Source organism: Megalops cyprinoides, chromosome 2, assembly GCF_013368585.1.
Source record: "Megalops cyprinoides isolate fMegCyp1 chromosome 2, fMegCyp1.pri, whole genome shotgun sequence".
NCBI lineage: Eukaryota > Metazoa > Chordata > Actinopteri > Elopiformes > Megalopidae > Megalops > Megalops cyprinoides.
In genome coordinates this window covers 35818284-35834428 of record NC_050584.1, presented here as the reverse complement: position 1 = coordinate 35834428, position 16145 = coordinate 35818284, and the positions used below count along the sequence as shown (strand labels likewise).

The 16145-nt window shown below is 38.6% G+C and overlaps 1 protein-coding gene across 3 annotated transcripts in view; it reads right to left on the bottom strand.

The window, feature by feature from the left end:
• The window catches only part of si:ch211-51h4.2, a 122871-nt gene that overhangs the window by 76037 nt on the left and 30689 nt on the right, over positions 1 to 16145 (bottom strand). For all 3 annotated transcript variants that reach the window (XM_036554964.1, XM_036554955.1, XM_036554972.1), the window contains one exon: positions 10456 to 10521. In XM_036554964.1, the coding sequence (XP_036410857.1) occupies positions 10456 to 10521 (66 nt within the window). The remainder of the gene's footprint in view (positions 1 to 10455; positions 10522 to 16145) is intronic.

Genomic DNA, 16145 nt, shown 5'->3' with positions numbered 1-16145 from the left:
GTGCCACAGCTGCTACATTGAAACTGAAATGTTAAGATTGCCTGCTAGAATTTCATCTCCAATCCAGTGACACCCCTCTGGTACCACTCTGATACAGTAGTTATTTATGCTTTGGTACATGGCGTTAACAACAACAACAACACATAGTATACAACTTTTGAAAGTCGCTTTGGATAAAAGCGTCTGCTAAATAAATAAATGTAAATGTAAATGTAAACTTTCTGTGTATATTGTGTATAACTTGTCGTCTGCCTCACTTGTAAGTTGTTTTGGATAAAAGCATCTCCCAAATGAATAAATGTAAATGTAAATGTCATATTTTTACAATAACTGCTTTTAAGGTTGTGTAGATTAATATATTTCCTGTAATCTTTGAACCAGATACATAGAGTTTTCATTTAAACAAGTGTGCATGTCAAAGTTATGCATTATCCCATTTCAAGGACACAGGAGCAGAGAACACCAGGCTTATAACTTATCTATGATCTTATATAAGATTACTGGATTTCTCCGTGTAATGCTTAGATACTTAGAACAGCTGGCTTTGATTCCAATTTGTGAGCGGTACACAACAGTGATGACAAGTAAGATAATGAGTCAATGGTGACATGTTCAGTGCTGGGTTAGATTAAGCACCATATACAAGAGGCAGACAGAAACAGACAGAAACAACACTGAAGATTACTATAAATGATCCTCCCCACTTTCCAATTACTGACAGTGCCACAGCCAAACACATATGTGATGGTCTCATGAGTCAATGATATTATCATTTACTGCACGAGACCTTTAGCAATTCCCAATTCCAGTAGAGATGAAGAGGGACCAAATGCAGCCATATTATTCAGATTAACAGTCATGATCGAAAGAGTTTTATATCTCATTAAGTCCGTTTTCTGTTTTGCTGAGGGGTTTGAAAACTCAATAACTTCAAGAAGACCCCAGATTACATGTTACAATTCATTAGTCTCTGAGTGTTTTCACTCAATGGTACACCTGAAGGAATAGCATAGATTGATTTATTCTGCTCTTGAATATTGAATCTTCCTACATAAACACCAAACCATCACCTTCACTGTTAAAGTGGAACTTCAAAAAGAAAAATAATGAAAGAAACAAACTAAAGTGTTATGGTCATAAAATTATACATGCCAAAACAGGCTATATCAGTGAATATTTTTGTTTATTATTAGTAGGTATCATCCTCCTACTTGACATGAATACTTAATGTCTGAAGTTCAAACATATATTGATTCCAATGTGAGCTGTTTATGTCAAGATTTCCTGCTTACAACACTCATTTCCTGTCCAAATTTGTATCATAAACTCACCTCACTGATCTGTGACTTTCTGAATTATTCAGAGAGGAGCTGACAGCTAATCGATAAGCTCATCTTTATACTTTCACATCTTTTATTACTTCATTAGTGTATTTGTTTTAGCAGTCAAGGCTGTCATGACCTCAAACAGAATACTGAGTAGGTTTTTTTTTTTTTCTGTGTGTTTTTAGGACCACACTGCACCCAAGGAGAATGACACACAACGGCAGAAGCAAGGGGAGAGTGGCAGTGTGAAATGACAAAGCCCTGGCCCAGATGGGACTTCTGACAGCACACATTTGTCTGTGACATGCTCGTCCCCACCCGTCCGCTCTGACACCATGCCAAACCAACATCACAAGTGAAGGAGACCAACTTTTCATCAGACAAATACAGCCACCTGCACATGCACCCTTGTGTGTATAGAAGTGTGTGTATATACAAAAATGCGTAAGTAAATACTGTCTATAGTACAATTATTAATGGATGTATCCAGGATAAGGGAATTAGCTGTTACATTAATTTACTTCATTGAAAGGAAAATATGATTTTAATCAGACTGTAGCTTGTTTTCTCACTATATATGTATGGCCTAAAGCCTATAAACAACTCAAGCTGAGGAAGGAGGCCATGCTTCAATATGCTTAAACAGTCATGGGTCATGCTTGCTGATGTCATACTGGGTCATGCTCAGCATTCGATCTATTTTGTTCTCTATGGAGAATACTCCTCAGAGGGAATCTATTTGTGAGGTTGACCAAGAGGGCTGGAACAAATAACAATATAGTTGCCAATAATCTGAGCAATACAAATATATAAGCAGTTGTTAGCTAGCTTCCTGGAATAGGAAACATCTCATTATTGCAGTTATGTGCAACTACAACCTGTTTCTAGAAATAACTTCAAATACATACAGCAGCAGTCAATACTGACACATTTCAGCTACCTCAACATTTAAAAATTAACTAAACAATTTCTTCAAATTACTTTTGCAAGTGAAAGGACATCACTAATGTTCAAATCCTATACAAAGCAAACAGACTACAACTACCTTGCTTTTGATTTAGTCAAAATCTTGAGAAAAATGGCTTTGGTGTGGAGGCGTAGCTCACCTCCATTTTTGCTTGACTCTTGTTTTTGCATTTGAGAAGTGAGATGGTATTTTTGCTTTAGAAATGCTCAACTACAAGTTACACAGGTATATTATTAACATGACTATTCTCTTGGTTATTATTAGATTACTAAGACAGCTTCCATACACAATCATCACTGCCAGGTAGGTTTTTAACACCTGTTATTTGCTTAAACAGCATCACATGTGTACATCCTTACACTACGTAATTGGGCTTTGTTTTGTAATTAGCCGTATAGACAGATGTCTCTGTAAATTTACATTTACATTTATTTATTTAGCAGACGCTTTTATGCAAAGCAACTTACAAAAGTGCATACAGTAAATTATAGCGACAGTACGGGGACAGGATGTGTACAGTTCCACAATGAGACAGATAAAGAATAATGATAGAAACATCATTGTAAGACATATATGCATTTAAATTAGGTTAAATTGCCAAAAATAGATGTTTTTAGGAATTTATACTTCTGGGTCACTGCAGTTATTTCTGTGGGAAACTAAAAAAATCTCAATGCTGCCAACCTGTATTTGGCTGGCTAACATATCTGGCATGCCATTTTTGATGAATAAAACAAATAAATACTTACACTTAAAAAGGTCTTACTTTCTCATCATTTTTAAATAAATTGCCCTCTGAGAATTATTTCTCCCGCAGCATTTGTCAGAAATATGTGTTTTGTTAATATACATATAGGGGAACCTGAGCGTCATTCAACTAAAATGGAATAAAATAATAATGAAATAAATAATAAACATGTTAAAAGGAACTCAAGGGCACAGAAGCACCAGAGCATTTGTAAATAAGTACCTTCAAGAAATGAGGGTGTTACAATCAAAAGTAATAAAAAAAAGATTACCTTTATCACATGTGAAATAAATCTAAAGGCAACTTTTTATTATTTATTTTTTGAAGCACCACTAAACCACACCACTAAAATATATCCATTTCAAAGGAATACAAATGTGCAAGACTGCTCCCCTCAAAACTTAAGTGAAAGCTTTATTCAAAGTTTAGGTCAGTCAAAAGTTATGGCAACTTTAGACACTAATTGCACTTGACAAGTATATCAAGTGCCTTTCAATACCTCACAGAAGGGTTTCTCCAAGCTTCTACTCTATACCTGATCCACCACCTAGACCCAATCCCCTACCATCTCCTACAGGCTCTCTCTCCCACACTCTTACCTGCACTCACACACATCATCAACACATCGCTCACCACTGGCACCTTCCCTGCCGCGTTTAAGCAGGCTCGGGTAACACCACTGCTCAAAAAGTCTACACTTAGCTAGTTTGAGTCCTACCTCACAGGCAGATCCTTCAAGGTATCTTGGAGGGGTGGGAAGTCTAAGTCCCATTGGTTAACCACTGGGGTACCTCAGAGGTCAGTGCTTGGTCCCCTCCTCTTCTCACTACACACAACCACACTAGGCCCAATCATTCAGGCGCATGGCTTCTCCTACCACTGCTATGCCGATGACACCCAGCTCTACCCCTCGTTCCAATCTGATGACCCCATGGTCTCAGCACAGATCTCTGCCTGTCTCTCATACATCTCTGCCTGGATGAAGGAGTGCCACCTTCAACTCAACATATCCAAGACTGAGCTCCCAGTCATCCCAGGCAGCCTGTTGATCCAGCACAACATCACCGTACAGCTCGGCTCAACGACACTAACTCCATCCAGGTCTGCAATGAACCTGGAGGTAGTGATTGATGACCAACTAAAATTTACCGACCACACTGCAAAAACTGCCAGATCATGCAGATTTGTGCTATACAACATCAGGAAAATCAGGTCCTACATATCTGAGTATGCTGCGCAGCTCCTTGTCCAGGCTCTGGTCATGGTCAATGTTCTCTTGGCTGGCCTACCTGCATGCACTATTAAGCGTCTGCAGCTGACACAGAATGCAGCTGCACATCTGGTTTTCAACCAACCAAAAAAGGACTAACGTTAGACCTCTCTTGGTCTCGCTCCACTAGCTCCCTGTAGCTGCCCGTACCATGTTCAAGGACTTGATGCTTGTGTACAGGGCAACCAACAAAACTGCATCAATCTACCTGAACTCACACTGCAAGCCTATGTTCTGTCCCGACTGCTATGCTTTGCTACCGGACGGTGTCTGGTGGTGCAGTCACTTCATGGCACAAAATTACTGTCCAGAACTTTCTATTTTTTATTCTTTATTTTTATTTTTTATTCTACTTTTCTCTGCTGTTGTCCCCCAATGGTGGAATCAACTTCCACTCTTCATCTGTTCTACAGAGTCCCTGTCTGTCTTCAAGAAACATTTGAAGACACCGCTCTTCCCCTCTCATCTGAAACACTACCCCCTAAAGGAATTTCTCCTCTCTCAAAATGGTGTCCTACTAAACTATAAAAAACTAATCTAATGGTTTAATGCACTCCTTAGCTGCACCAGGTAGTTTGTACCTTGTTTGGCCAACTATTGAAAACCTGGTCATGCAATGCTTCTAATATTGTTGACTCCTTATGGTGATGTTCTCTACCTCACTTGTAAGTCTCTTTGGATAAAAGTGTCTGCCAAATGAATAAATGTAAATTTAAAATATAAATGTAAATGCTGACCCAATATTTCACTGTGTGTCAAGCTGTCTTGGAAAATCAGACTAACTACTAGAATGGCTATATCCTGCCAGTGAAGGACAGACTCATATAAATAAGGTAATACCAGCACCAGGTTGCAATTAGAGCCCTACTATAATTGAATTACAGTACCGTATGCTGTTCTTGGAGAGACTATTAGAGTGTGTTTGAACGATTGTCCTTTTTCGCCAGGTATTTTAATGCAGAACAATGATGGGGTGCTTCAAAATGTAGAGAAAAAAGTCTGATGTTTCCAATTTTTGGTACATCTGTGGTCTCTTTGAGGACACATTTAATCATGGTATTAAACAGAAAACACATTTGCTCTTTTACAGCTTGCTGATACATCACAGAAATGCCATCTCTTATGGTTCAGTAATGATGACAGTGAAGCAAGTAATTTCTGATTCGAAACAAAAGTCACTCTGAAAAAAAAGGAAAAGAAAAACATTTCTCAACAGTAACCTCCAGTACATTATCATCAAGAAGTGCTCTTTATGAATTAAAAAACTACAATAACAATAAAACTGAAGAGTGCTTATGAAATTTGCAACTCTAGATATCAAAGACTGTTTCTGTCTTGTTGTTTAGAAATGTAAAAGTAGAATTTGTGTGTTATATGTTGAAGCTTTGAAGAAAGAAAAAATCACCAGATAACATACCCTATAGGCAAGTTATAATGAGTGAATTTCCAGTTGTTATGAAAAGGAAATGTTTCCTCATCTGTGCAACATTCAGGGCCAGAGTCCTTCAGGATACACAGGAGGGGTTAAAAGGCAAACTTAAGTATGTGTTTAAATGCAAACTTTCAGAGCATGATAAAAGGGAATGATTTCCTCAAAGTAAAGCTTTTTGAAATTTAAACATTAAAGGGATAAACATTCCCTCAATATTACAGAAACATGAAGACTGATATCCACAAATTAGCCCAAACCACAGAAATGCGTAAATGAAAACACAGTTCACAAGCTTGAATGTTCCCTACCAAACATGGTATTATACAGCTGTGTATTCTCTTTCAACTACATTTTATGCTAAATAAAAGATGAACTTAATATTCAAAATTTAAAGACACACTGATTAGATATGTTGAAATACTCTGTTGTTTTCCACATTGTGTCTGTTGGCTACATCATGCTATTAAGTTTTGTTTTTTTCTCCATTAGTTAAGTAGATCATGCAATATTAATAAGCAGCATGCACAGACTTGAGGCTGGTCAGGCAAGCACTCTGCATGGTTCCATCTTTACAGTATACTGCCTCCGTATACCCTGCCCATGCTCAGACTCTAAGAACTTCACCTGGCTGAGAATACTGCTGAAGAACATATACAATATCAAATACACTCAGAAGACTACAATATTTTCCTGTTAAATTACAAAGCTTATAGTTAACACTTCCTATTCATTGATTTTAGCTGACACAAAACTGCAAATATGATGGTTTCTTCCATACGAAAGCACCCATTTTGTGTAGCTGAATTAATTACATGTACTGCTGCCTAAAACAGAACGATTTGTTTCAACAGAATAGAAGAACTGCATAACACAGATCAAAATGTAGAAACCCCAACTTAAGTAACTGCCCACAAAGAAAAAATACCTGCCAGAATGACAGGAATATTGGAATATGATTATATGCATTGTTGCATTGTTGCATTATTGATCCATAAAACATTCATGAAATAGCTGACACATTTAGGGTGATGCACCTACTTTACATGCTTAAATACGCATCTGAGTTTGTAAGTGACCTTTTTTTGGTTTGCTTGATTTTACAACTAAGAGGAAGATGTAATACTGTGGATGTTTTTGTATGTAAGCAACGAAAAACTCATTCAAGGATGGCTAGGCCACTAGCCTTTAGGTGTATGAATGTGGGCAGCCAACTGGTGCCATACAGTAGCTATCAAACACACACAATGGAGAATCTTTTCATAGATTGTCAGCGTCACTTTTTTGTTGATTTGATGCTGCTTCCAAATCACCTTTGACAAAACCAGACACAACAAACAAGTTGTGAACACAATTTTTCCAAACGTTACTGATCAGCTGTGCAGTGTCAGCCATACCAGGTTTAGAAGACGGCAAACAGTGATGGTACGTGCGTCATTCTGTCACAGACACCCATCAGTTAGATAGCATTGTATAATTTCTAGTTATAAGTCTAGCACAAATAACAGTTGGTATGAATTTACATGGCAGACTGAAAATAAAACACCCAGAGGCGCAAAAAGGGGGTATGCAACATATGCACTGCATGGGGGCACCGAAGACTGGGGGTGCCATGGCCAAAGAAAAGTTAAATTAATAAGCTTAAAATACAACCATTGTAACACTTGCATAATGTTCAGCGGGCTCGGAAAGACCTTTTTGATGAAAATCAGTTAGATAACATATACTATTTGATTGGTAAATTACCAGCACAGAGTGACATCGGTTGCGGGGAAAGACCTGTTAAGGAGCGTGAGTGGTCATGAGTAGTGTGGGTGACCCAGCGACCAAAGGAGAATTCCATTATTGCCAAAGATTTCTCATCTACAGTGTAGTAGTGTATTCACACAGGAGAAATAAACGCAAAATGGAGAACAAAAGAAGGTCTGGTGCCCAACACAAAAAAAGAAAGTGACAGCAGGAACAGAGAAAATTGAAATGCAGCAAACATTTAATAGCTGGCTTCCCCAAAATGAGACAACTGAAAAGAGGTAGGCAACATTTAGAATTCTCACGAGGACAGGACATAGATTTACCTAGCTAGCTATTATTTCCCAACCTGTCTTCCTCTAGGAGAAACAGACACTTTAATTCTTCTGTTTTAGCAGATGAGGACTTAATTAAATTTATATATGAACAGATACCTTTGTTTTTAAGTGCTAACAAATCTGTGGATGTTTCACCCTCAAATGTGTGGGAGGCCCTTAAAGCTTATCTAAGGGACAAATTATTTCATATGCAGTTAATAAAAGAAAGTGCTCAAAAGAGAAGCAAATACTCCTTGCTAATGAGATTTTGCAGTTAGATAGGCAGTATGTCAGCTGTCCCACACCAGACCTGTATAAAGATTGTTTAAAACTTAAAACAGAATCTCAACCCAAGAAACAGAGAATCTTTTGCAGAAGACCAGAACCAACTTTTATGAACATAGTGAGAAGGCAGGGAAGCTGGTAGCTAATCAGCTACTTGGGATCTGAGCCAAACAGATTATTAGCGGGCTGAATATGGATAATGGGGAGATCACGTCTGATCATAACAATACATTCAGAGACTTTTATTCCACACTGTACACTTCAGATTCTGTTTCCAGAAAGGATGTTATGGAATTCTTCAGTAGTTCAACAGTACCCACTTTGTCCTTAGACCTTAAAACACGCTTGGAAGAGCGAGCCACTCAGGAAGAAGTGGCAGCAGCCACATTTTGCAGCCAGAGAAATCCCCAGGACTACAAGAAATTCTCTATGCAATTCACTCCTCACCTGGTTTCAGTCTTTTCTGAATCTCTTGAGGAAGATGACTCTCCCACCAACACTGAACCAAGCCTGTATTTCTTTATTAGCTAAAAAAGGTAAAGATCCTTTGGACTGTGCCTACTACAGCCCTATTTCATTGCTAAACTGCAATGTTAAAGTTTTAGCTAAGGTGCTGGCTTCAAGGCCTGAGGATGTCCTCCCCACTGTTGTTTCCCCTGACCAAACTGGGTTTATTAAGAATCACCACTCATTCTTCACTATTCATTGCTAATATTTTATATTACCCATCACAGGCCATTCCACAATGAATACAGAAAAAGCATCTGACAGGGTGGAGCGGAACAACTTTTTTTGTTTTAGAAAAGTTTGGATTTGGACCAGTTGTCCTCTCTTGAATTAAATTATTACACTGCTCTCCTTCTTCAACATTCCAACCAATATTCAGCACTCAAAACCATTTAATTTGCATTGTGGCGCCTGATGGGGCTGTCCTCTGAATCTGTTTTTTCACTCTACTTTTTACGTTAGCCATTGAACCATTGGCAGTTGCTCTGTGCAACTGCCGGCAGGTATGTGGTGTGGTGAGGGGAGGCATTGAGCACTAGTATGCAGATGATCTGCTACTTCGTTTCCAAACCGGAGGCTCTTCTGCCTTCAGTCTCTCCCTACTTGAATGCTTTGGTCAGTTTTCTGGATATAAATTAAATTTGCACAAGAGTGATTAATAATGAAGCTCTGCAATTACAACACCTAAATGTACCACTCAACATGGTGAAAGATAAAATCACATATCTCAGAGTCTATGTTACACAAAGCTGTAAAATCTTTTGAAATAATTTTGCTAAATTACTTGGTCAAACTAAACAGGATCTCACCACGTGGTTCATTCTCAACACTGCTCTCACTAGATGGATTAATTCAATTAAAATTGTTGTGCTTCCCAAATTCCTTAGTCTTTTTCAGTGTTTACCTGTATTTATTCCTCTGTCATTCTTTAAATCCTTAGATCCATAACTTCTTTATACATATGGAATTGCAAGGGAAAATGTGCAAAATTTTTCTTCAGAGGTCCAAGCACAGTGGCGGAATGGCTTTATTACTGGGAAGCCAGCAAAAGTGCATGTTATACTGGTGGCATTACCATCAGCTACCTAACTATCCATCCTGGGTTGGCATGGAAATGCAGGCTTGTAAGCAAATATCCCTCCCAGCACTTCTCAGAGCCATGCTCCCAATGATCCCTAACACGCCTATTAACAGTCCAATTGTGAAGCATTCACTGAGGGTATGGGTTCAGTTTAGGAAAACATCCAAGACTCCTCCCCTTTGAGTACCATAGCTCTTAATCACCTTTTCAGGCCATCAATGCAGGATGTAACTTTTCAGAGCTGGCATGGGGAAGGTTTAAAATGGTTCGAAGACCTATTTATAGATTATATTTATTTATTAATTCGTTCATTCATTCATTAATTTCCTTAAATGATATTTAATAGTCAGCAGGGAAGGGATGATGGGGGTTTGATGGATATGAAAGGGGGGATGGAGGGAATTTTTAGATGTGCTTGTCTTGTGTGTAACATGGAGATAAAATCAATAAAAAGAACTTTGAGGAGGAGAGGAAGAGAAATGCTTTCAAATTAGCTATAGGTAGCTATGCTTTCTCTCATTCTTTGACTTCCTTTGCATGTAATTATATTACCTTAGAAGTACTGCCTACGAACCTATGAACTGAGCCTCCATTTTAACCTCAGAATAACATGCCCCCTTTCTACTTGTGATTCCCCAGTAGCTGGGTTTAAGACGTTGTGTCCACTAAAACTCCTTGCCAGTATCACACTACCTGAAAGTAATGTGACAGTGCCATACTCAGTCTAGGTGGTAGCAACATCACCGTGTCACTGTGCCCTGCCAGGCGCTAGCTCACCTCACATGGAGAAGCTCAGCATAGGCCTCGCTGCCTGCCAGGGCGTAGCTGATCCCGACAGATATGCTGGAAGGAAAGACAAACTCGTTACTTCTCAGCTTTTCCATCATTATGCCAATTTGCACCACTGTTACTCACATCTCTGCTAATGATTGCTCTGCTCTGATTCTGTGAAGCTGTAAAAATTCAGCAGGGAACCTGACTGCATATAGTCTGCATGCACTTTAAACATGGAAAAGTTAACAGAAGAAAAAAAAGGTGCAGACTTCAAAACTGAAATCTGTTAATATGCACAACACTGATGAATCGGATGCAAAAAACAAGTCTGCCAGACTGTTTTTCCCCCTAATACATAGATCCAATTTTCTTTGAGGGTGATTGAATGCAACAAAGTGACATTTCAGAATAGTTCAGCCATGAGCATCATATTTGTTTTACAAAACTGCAATATTATTGTCTTTGTTGATACTGTCGGTGCTATGAATCTTAATCAAAAACCATGATGAAACCAAATATAATGAAGTTAGTTGTGCCGCTTTCAAACAAACCCAACAAAGTAATTTACTCATTAGGGCATGAACACAGTGAGTACAACGATATCCCATGATCCCTCACAAAAAGCTGTGGGAGGGCCTGACTCAGGGTTTACAGCAGTGCAGAGTTTCACCATTAATCTATCTGAGGAATCTGTGGGTGTCCACACAGATGACAGGACAATATTAGTAGATCCGTTGTGAGCTGTGCAGTGCTGTTGTAGAAGAGAAGGATGTCATGGTGGGGCATTGATCGAGTCCTAAGCCCCTTGAACACAATGAAGAGGGTATTGATCGAAGAGGTGTTACTGAAACCTGTCTAAATGCTGATAACAAGGACCATTCCATCAGCCCAGCAGGCCACTTCTTCAGTGCAATACACCTGACATTACCCCACAGATCATTACAGGTCCATTAGTAAATGCTTTCAGATGTCCTTTGCCACTCTGTCCTCGAGTATCCCTAAGCATCCAGTGTGATCCGTCTAAAATCCTGGTTATTCATATATAAATTTGCTCTCAAACCCATGAAATAAACTAAAGCATCAACAGGGAGGAAAATGTCACTATATATCAAATCAATTTTTGTTTTTCTTTTGAGTTATGCAGTTCTGTTGTACTTCTGTAATTTATCCTTATCCATATATTTTCAAAAACTAAAACAAAATTGTACTTTACAACTCAGAAGCAGACTGTATTATCTTGGAAAAATAACTGAATACTTCAAAACACAACACAAACAACCTCTGAACAAGTTGAATTGAAGGCAACCTTGCTTGAACGAAAAAATAAAGAAGGAATAGTTCATTATGTATATTCATGTTATAAATACTGCCACCTCCAAAATGAAGTCAGCTGATAAATGCTGAACATAATACATCTGACTGGACAGGCTATTATTCTGAAGGAAAAAAAATATATTGTTCATTACGATGGTAGTGACATTTCACACAAATAATATTTCACACTGAAAGTGTGGATGGCAATGAATGGATTAAAAAGCATGCTTAGTGTTCACGTCCTGCAAGACCATGTTCTGCTTCCTCAGGAGACAACAGTGGAAAAGGCTTGCCCAGATAATGCGCTCTCTCTTTGCCTTCATTAACCTTTTTGTCTTTATTAAAAAGTCCAAGGCAGCAGCTCTTCTGCAGCTCTCTTCTGAGCCCAGCGGGAGTGGCCAGTGGTGACATTTCAGGAGCTTGCATGTCACCTCCCCATGTGTCACTTGAGTCTTACTCATTCACAGCATGTGAGTCCTTCCCATAATCCCTCTGGCCTTTACCGGGGCAGAGTGATGGGGTGATGCACACCCCCGCATTGTGTACTCTTCAATAAAAGATTCACCATTTACAGAGCCATACAGTAAATCAACAAAACAAGTTTATAATGAATTTGTTTGCAAGCTTTGCAGGTTTAATTCCAGACAGCCTCACAAATTGTAGGAAATAGCTAACACATTTTCTAAATGATATATCTCGGAACAGTTTGCAAAGCAAGAAACAAAATAAGAACATAATATATTTCCATTTCCAGTTAAGTGGTTTGACATTTTTAGATTACTTTGCCAATAACAAATGAAAAATGTTATTTTGTAAAGAAATTTATTTATAAGGTACTGTGTTTTCAAATTGCCACCAAAAGGCTCAGCAAGGATTACCCATTCATTAGTCAATAACAACTTAATTTCGCAGTGGATATGAAATTGCATGTCCTCTGCTTTTTATAAGTGGCAGCAGCATTTGGTGGGGTTTAGTTATTTGTAGTATTCCTCTGCTGAAAGGTTTTATCTTGAAAAAATCCATCTAAATATAAGAGCACGCAGGACGAGGTCACATCTAGCTCTATAGTGCCATTAAAACTACATCAAAAACAGGACATCAAATGGTCAAAACTGCATTATGGGTAATTTAGCATCTATTACTAGGTATTTATGACTTTATGGCTAAAGAGTTGGTATTGGTCAGACACTGCCAAGGGACAGCCCACCAATCAATGCTAAATCACACTTTCAATTCAAAAATCCTCAGCACATCAGGTCTGGAGAACGTGTTTCTGGTTGTGATGATGTGGCCAGAGCCCTCCATCATTACAGCATAATAATACAATGGCAGGGATGGACTGTTACTCTTATGCTGTTTACAGTACGGTGTGTTTGTTTCTATGTGAACATTTTCCAGTCATGCAGACCATTTGTTGATTTTTTCTCTATTTTAAATATGTGATTTTGGGTGGAAGAGGGGAATAGTATTGGTTTTCACATCCATGAGAAATTCTTTTGATTACATTCAGTTGCTGTAGTGTCTTAACACAGGTATCCTGTGGTGGCCACAATTGTTTGGTATCCGATTCAACAGTTCTGTTGTTCTGTTGTCTTTCTCTCCCATTTGAGTCAGACAGCAAAAACTCCACCATGTCTGTCTCTACAAACAGGCCTACAAACAGCAAAAAGTTTAGGAATTTAAATGGATTGTTTATCATTTTATTAGTCACTTATAAGTCCCCCCTTACCACATACAGTGTCTTGAAAAAGTATTCAGCCCCAAATACTGTTTTCACAATTTATTGTCTCAGTTTGCAAATTTAACATATTTTGAAGTAAGATTTTTCCAGCTGGTCTACACAGTATTGTACATCATGACAAATCAAAAGAAACATCCAAAAACTTAAAAAAAAACTTTAAACTTAAAAAAAAATTAAACTTTGAGATTTAAAAAGTATTCATACCCTTCATACCTCTAATTAAAAGGCTATTCTTGCTCAGGTGCATTGTCTTACAAACTCATCCAATCTGTTGATGGTCTCCACCTGTGTAGGGTATTAGTAGATCACCTGTTTTGAATTACTTCATGAGAATAAATACCTTCCCTCTTTATGAGGTCAAACAGTATGGTTGGATCTACCATTGAACAAACCAAAATGAAGAGAAAAGAGCATTCGTAACAAGTGAGGGATATAACTGTGGAGAAGCACAAATCTGGGGAAGGGTACAAGAACATTTCAAAGGCACTGAACATACCTCGGAGCTCAGTGCAGTCCATCATACAGAAGTGGAAGAAATATGGAACTACAGCCACACGGCCGCCCCCCTAAACTTAGTTGCCAAACAAGAGTGGCACTTGTCAGAGAGGCTACTGTGATGCCAACTGTCACTCTAGCCAAGCTACAGAAGTCAGCAGGAAGATACTACAAACATATGGCAGAAGGTCTTGCGGTCTTATGAGACTAAAGTGGAACTTTTTGGCTCAAACACTAAGCAGTATGTGTGGTGTAAAGCTAACACAGCACATCAGCCAGGAAACACCATCCCCACAGTGAAATACGCTGGTGGTAGCATCATGTTACGGGGGTACTTTTCAGCACCAGGGACTAGCAATCTGGACTAAATTGATGGGAAGATGAATGCTGCACAATACATGGATCTTCTGGATGCAAATTTACTCCCCTCTGCCAGAAAGTGTAAACAAGGGAGGAAGTTTTGTGTTTGCTATTGAACATCTATGGGAGGAGAGGGCACAAGCTATTCAGAGTAGCGGTCCACCACCAGATAAGTTACAACAGCCATGAGAAGCATTGGAGATGACATGGGCCTGCATCCCTGTGCTGCACTTTTGACACCTTGTGGAGTCCATGCCCAGCACTGCACAGAATAGAACACATACAATGGAATCCAAGCACAGTTGAAAAGACCAAAGAGATGGTTTACAAAAGCGGCCTCTGTAAGGTTAACAGATATACACAGTGGAGATAGAAGATATACACAGATATATACATGTAAGATGCTTTAATCGTATTTCATAACTAAACTGTATTTCCTGGTTTATGTTTAGCTGATGACAATGATTTATTTGTCTTGCAAATATGGAGGGCCCAGACCAGACCACCCACAGTTCACTACAGTACAGCACCATATGTTCAAAACAAAAACGCCACCTTGGTCTGTTGCTGGGAATCATTCTCCGAGTTGAATCACTGGGCTCCAGCCAGGGCACCTTTAATTAACAACTTAAGTGAATGACCCTCCCCACCACCATTGAAGTAATGCCAGCTCAGGGAGGGGACTTATCTTGGCATCACACCAATGGTGTGAGGCTGTGAGGCATAGTGCCAGATTGCAAAGACGCCCTCCACACTCAGATGCTCTTTCTGTGGTTTGGATATTGCTGCTCATGGGGGGCTGTGCCCTAGTTTTGGGTTCAGTCATCTCTGAGTTTTTAGAGTGCTTTCAAGCAAAACAATATTTAATAAAAAAAAAAAAAAGTATTCTCAAATTAACTATCAGGCAAAACAATTGTCATCTGCCTTCATTTTATGCCAATATCTGGATTTAAGTAATCATTGAATCTTCTCTCTTACTGCTGGCTACAGGAAGTGTGTCATATGTGACCCCCCTCAATGTGAGTCTTGCCACCCTGGGCAAACACAGCTGCAGGATGTAAATCATTAAATAATAATCATCAAATCACCTGAAAATACTTTATAGCATGCCCCAAATCAAATGGAGCAACATGCAAGTGCCTCAGGCATTTAACTCAAGGATGAAACACAAACATGACAAACACACAAAAGTCAAGTCATTGGCCCTAAGACAGCTATACAAATCTGAAAGTGAGGAAAAAATTATAAATTACAAAAACAGGATGATTATTTCTGTATTGGAAATATGTATTAAGAGAATATATAAAATAATGTATATATTTTTTGGAAAACAAATCAGGTAAACATAGACGCATATCTGTGTGAACACATTTTCGAATGTAGATACGCAAATGTAAATGCTAAACAATTTTCAAATAAAATTCATATTTCTAAGACTTACACACAACTTTTTTAAAAAAACAAGAAGAGAAAAAAATGACTATTTAATGGTATATTAAATGAAAAAAGAAGGGTTTTCATAATATGATTTCAAAAATAAATTCCATACAAAGCAACATTTACCTTTATGCTTCTGTTTCCAGTTTTAAAATGCATCCAATAATAGAGAGCACCTCATTTTCATAAGGTCCCAGGTTGGTCATGGAATGCTGAGAGCTAAAAGCCCACCCCCACAGATGAGTAGGTTGTGTACTTCATAAATATGCAGGTACACACAGGCAACAGAATAATATGGAAGACTGTGCAGGCCAAATCATGATCTTATGATGGCGTCTGAGGATAA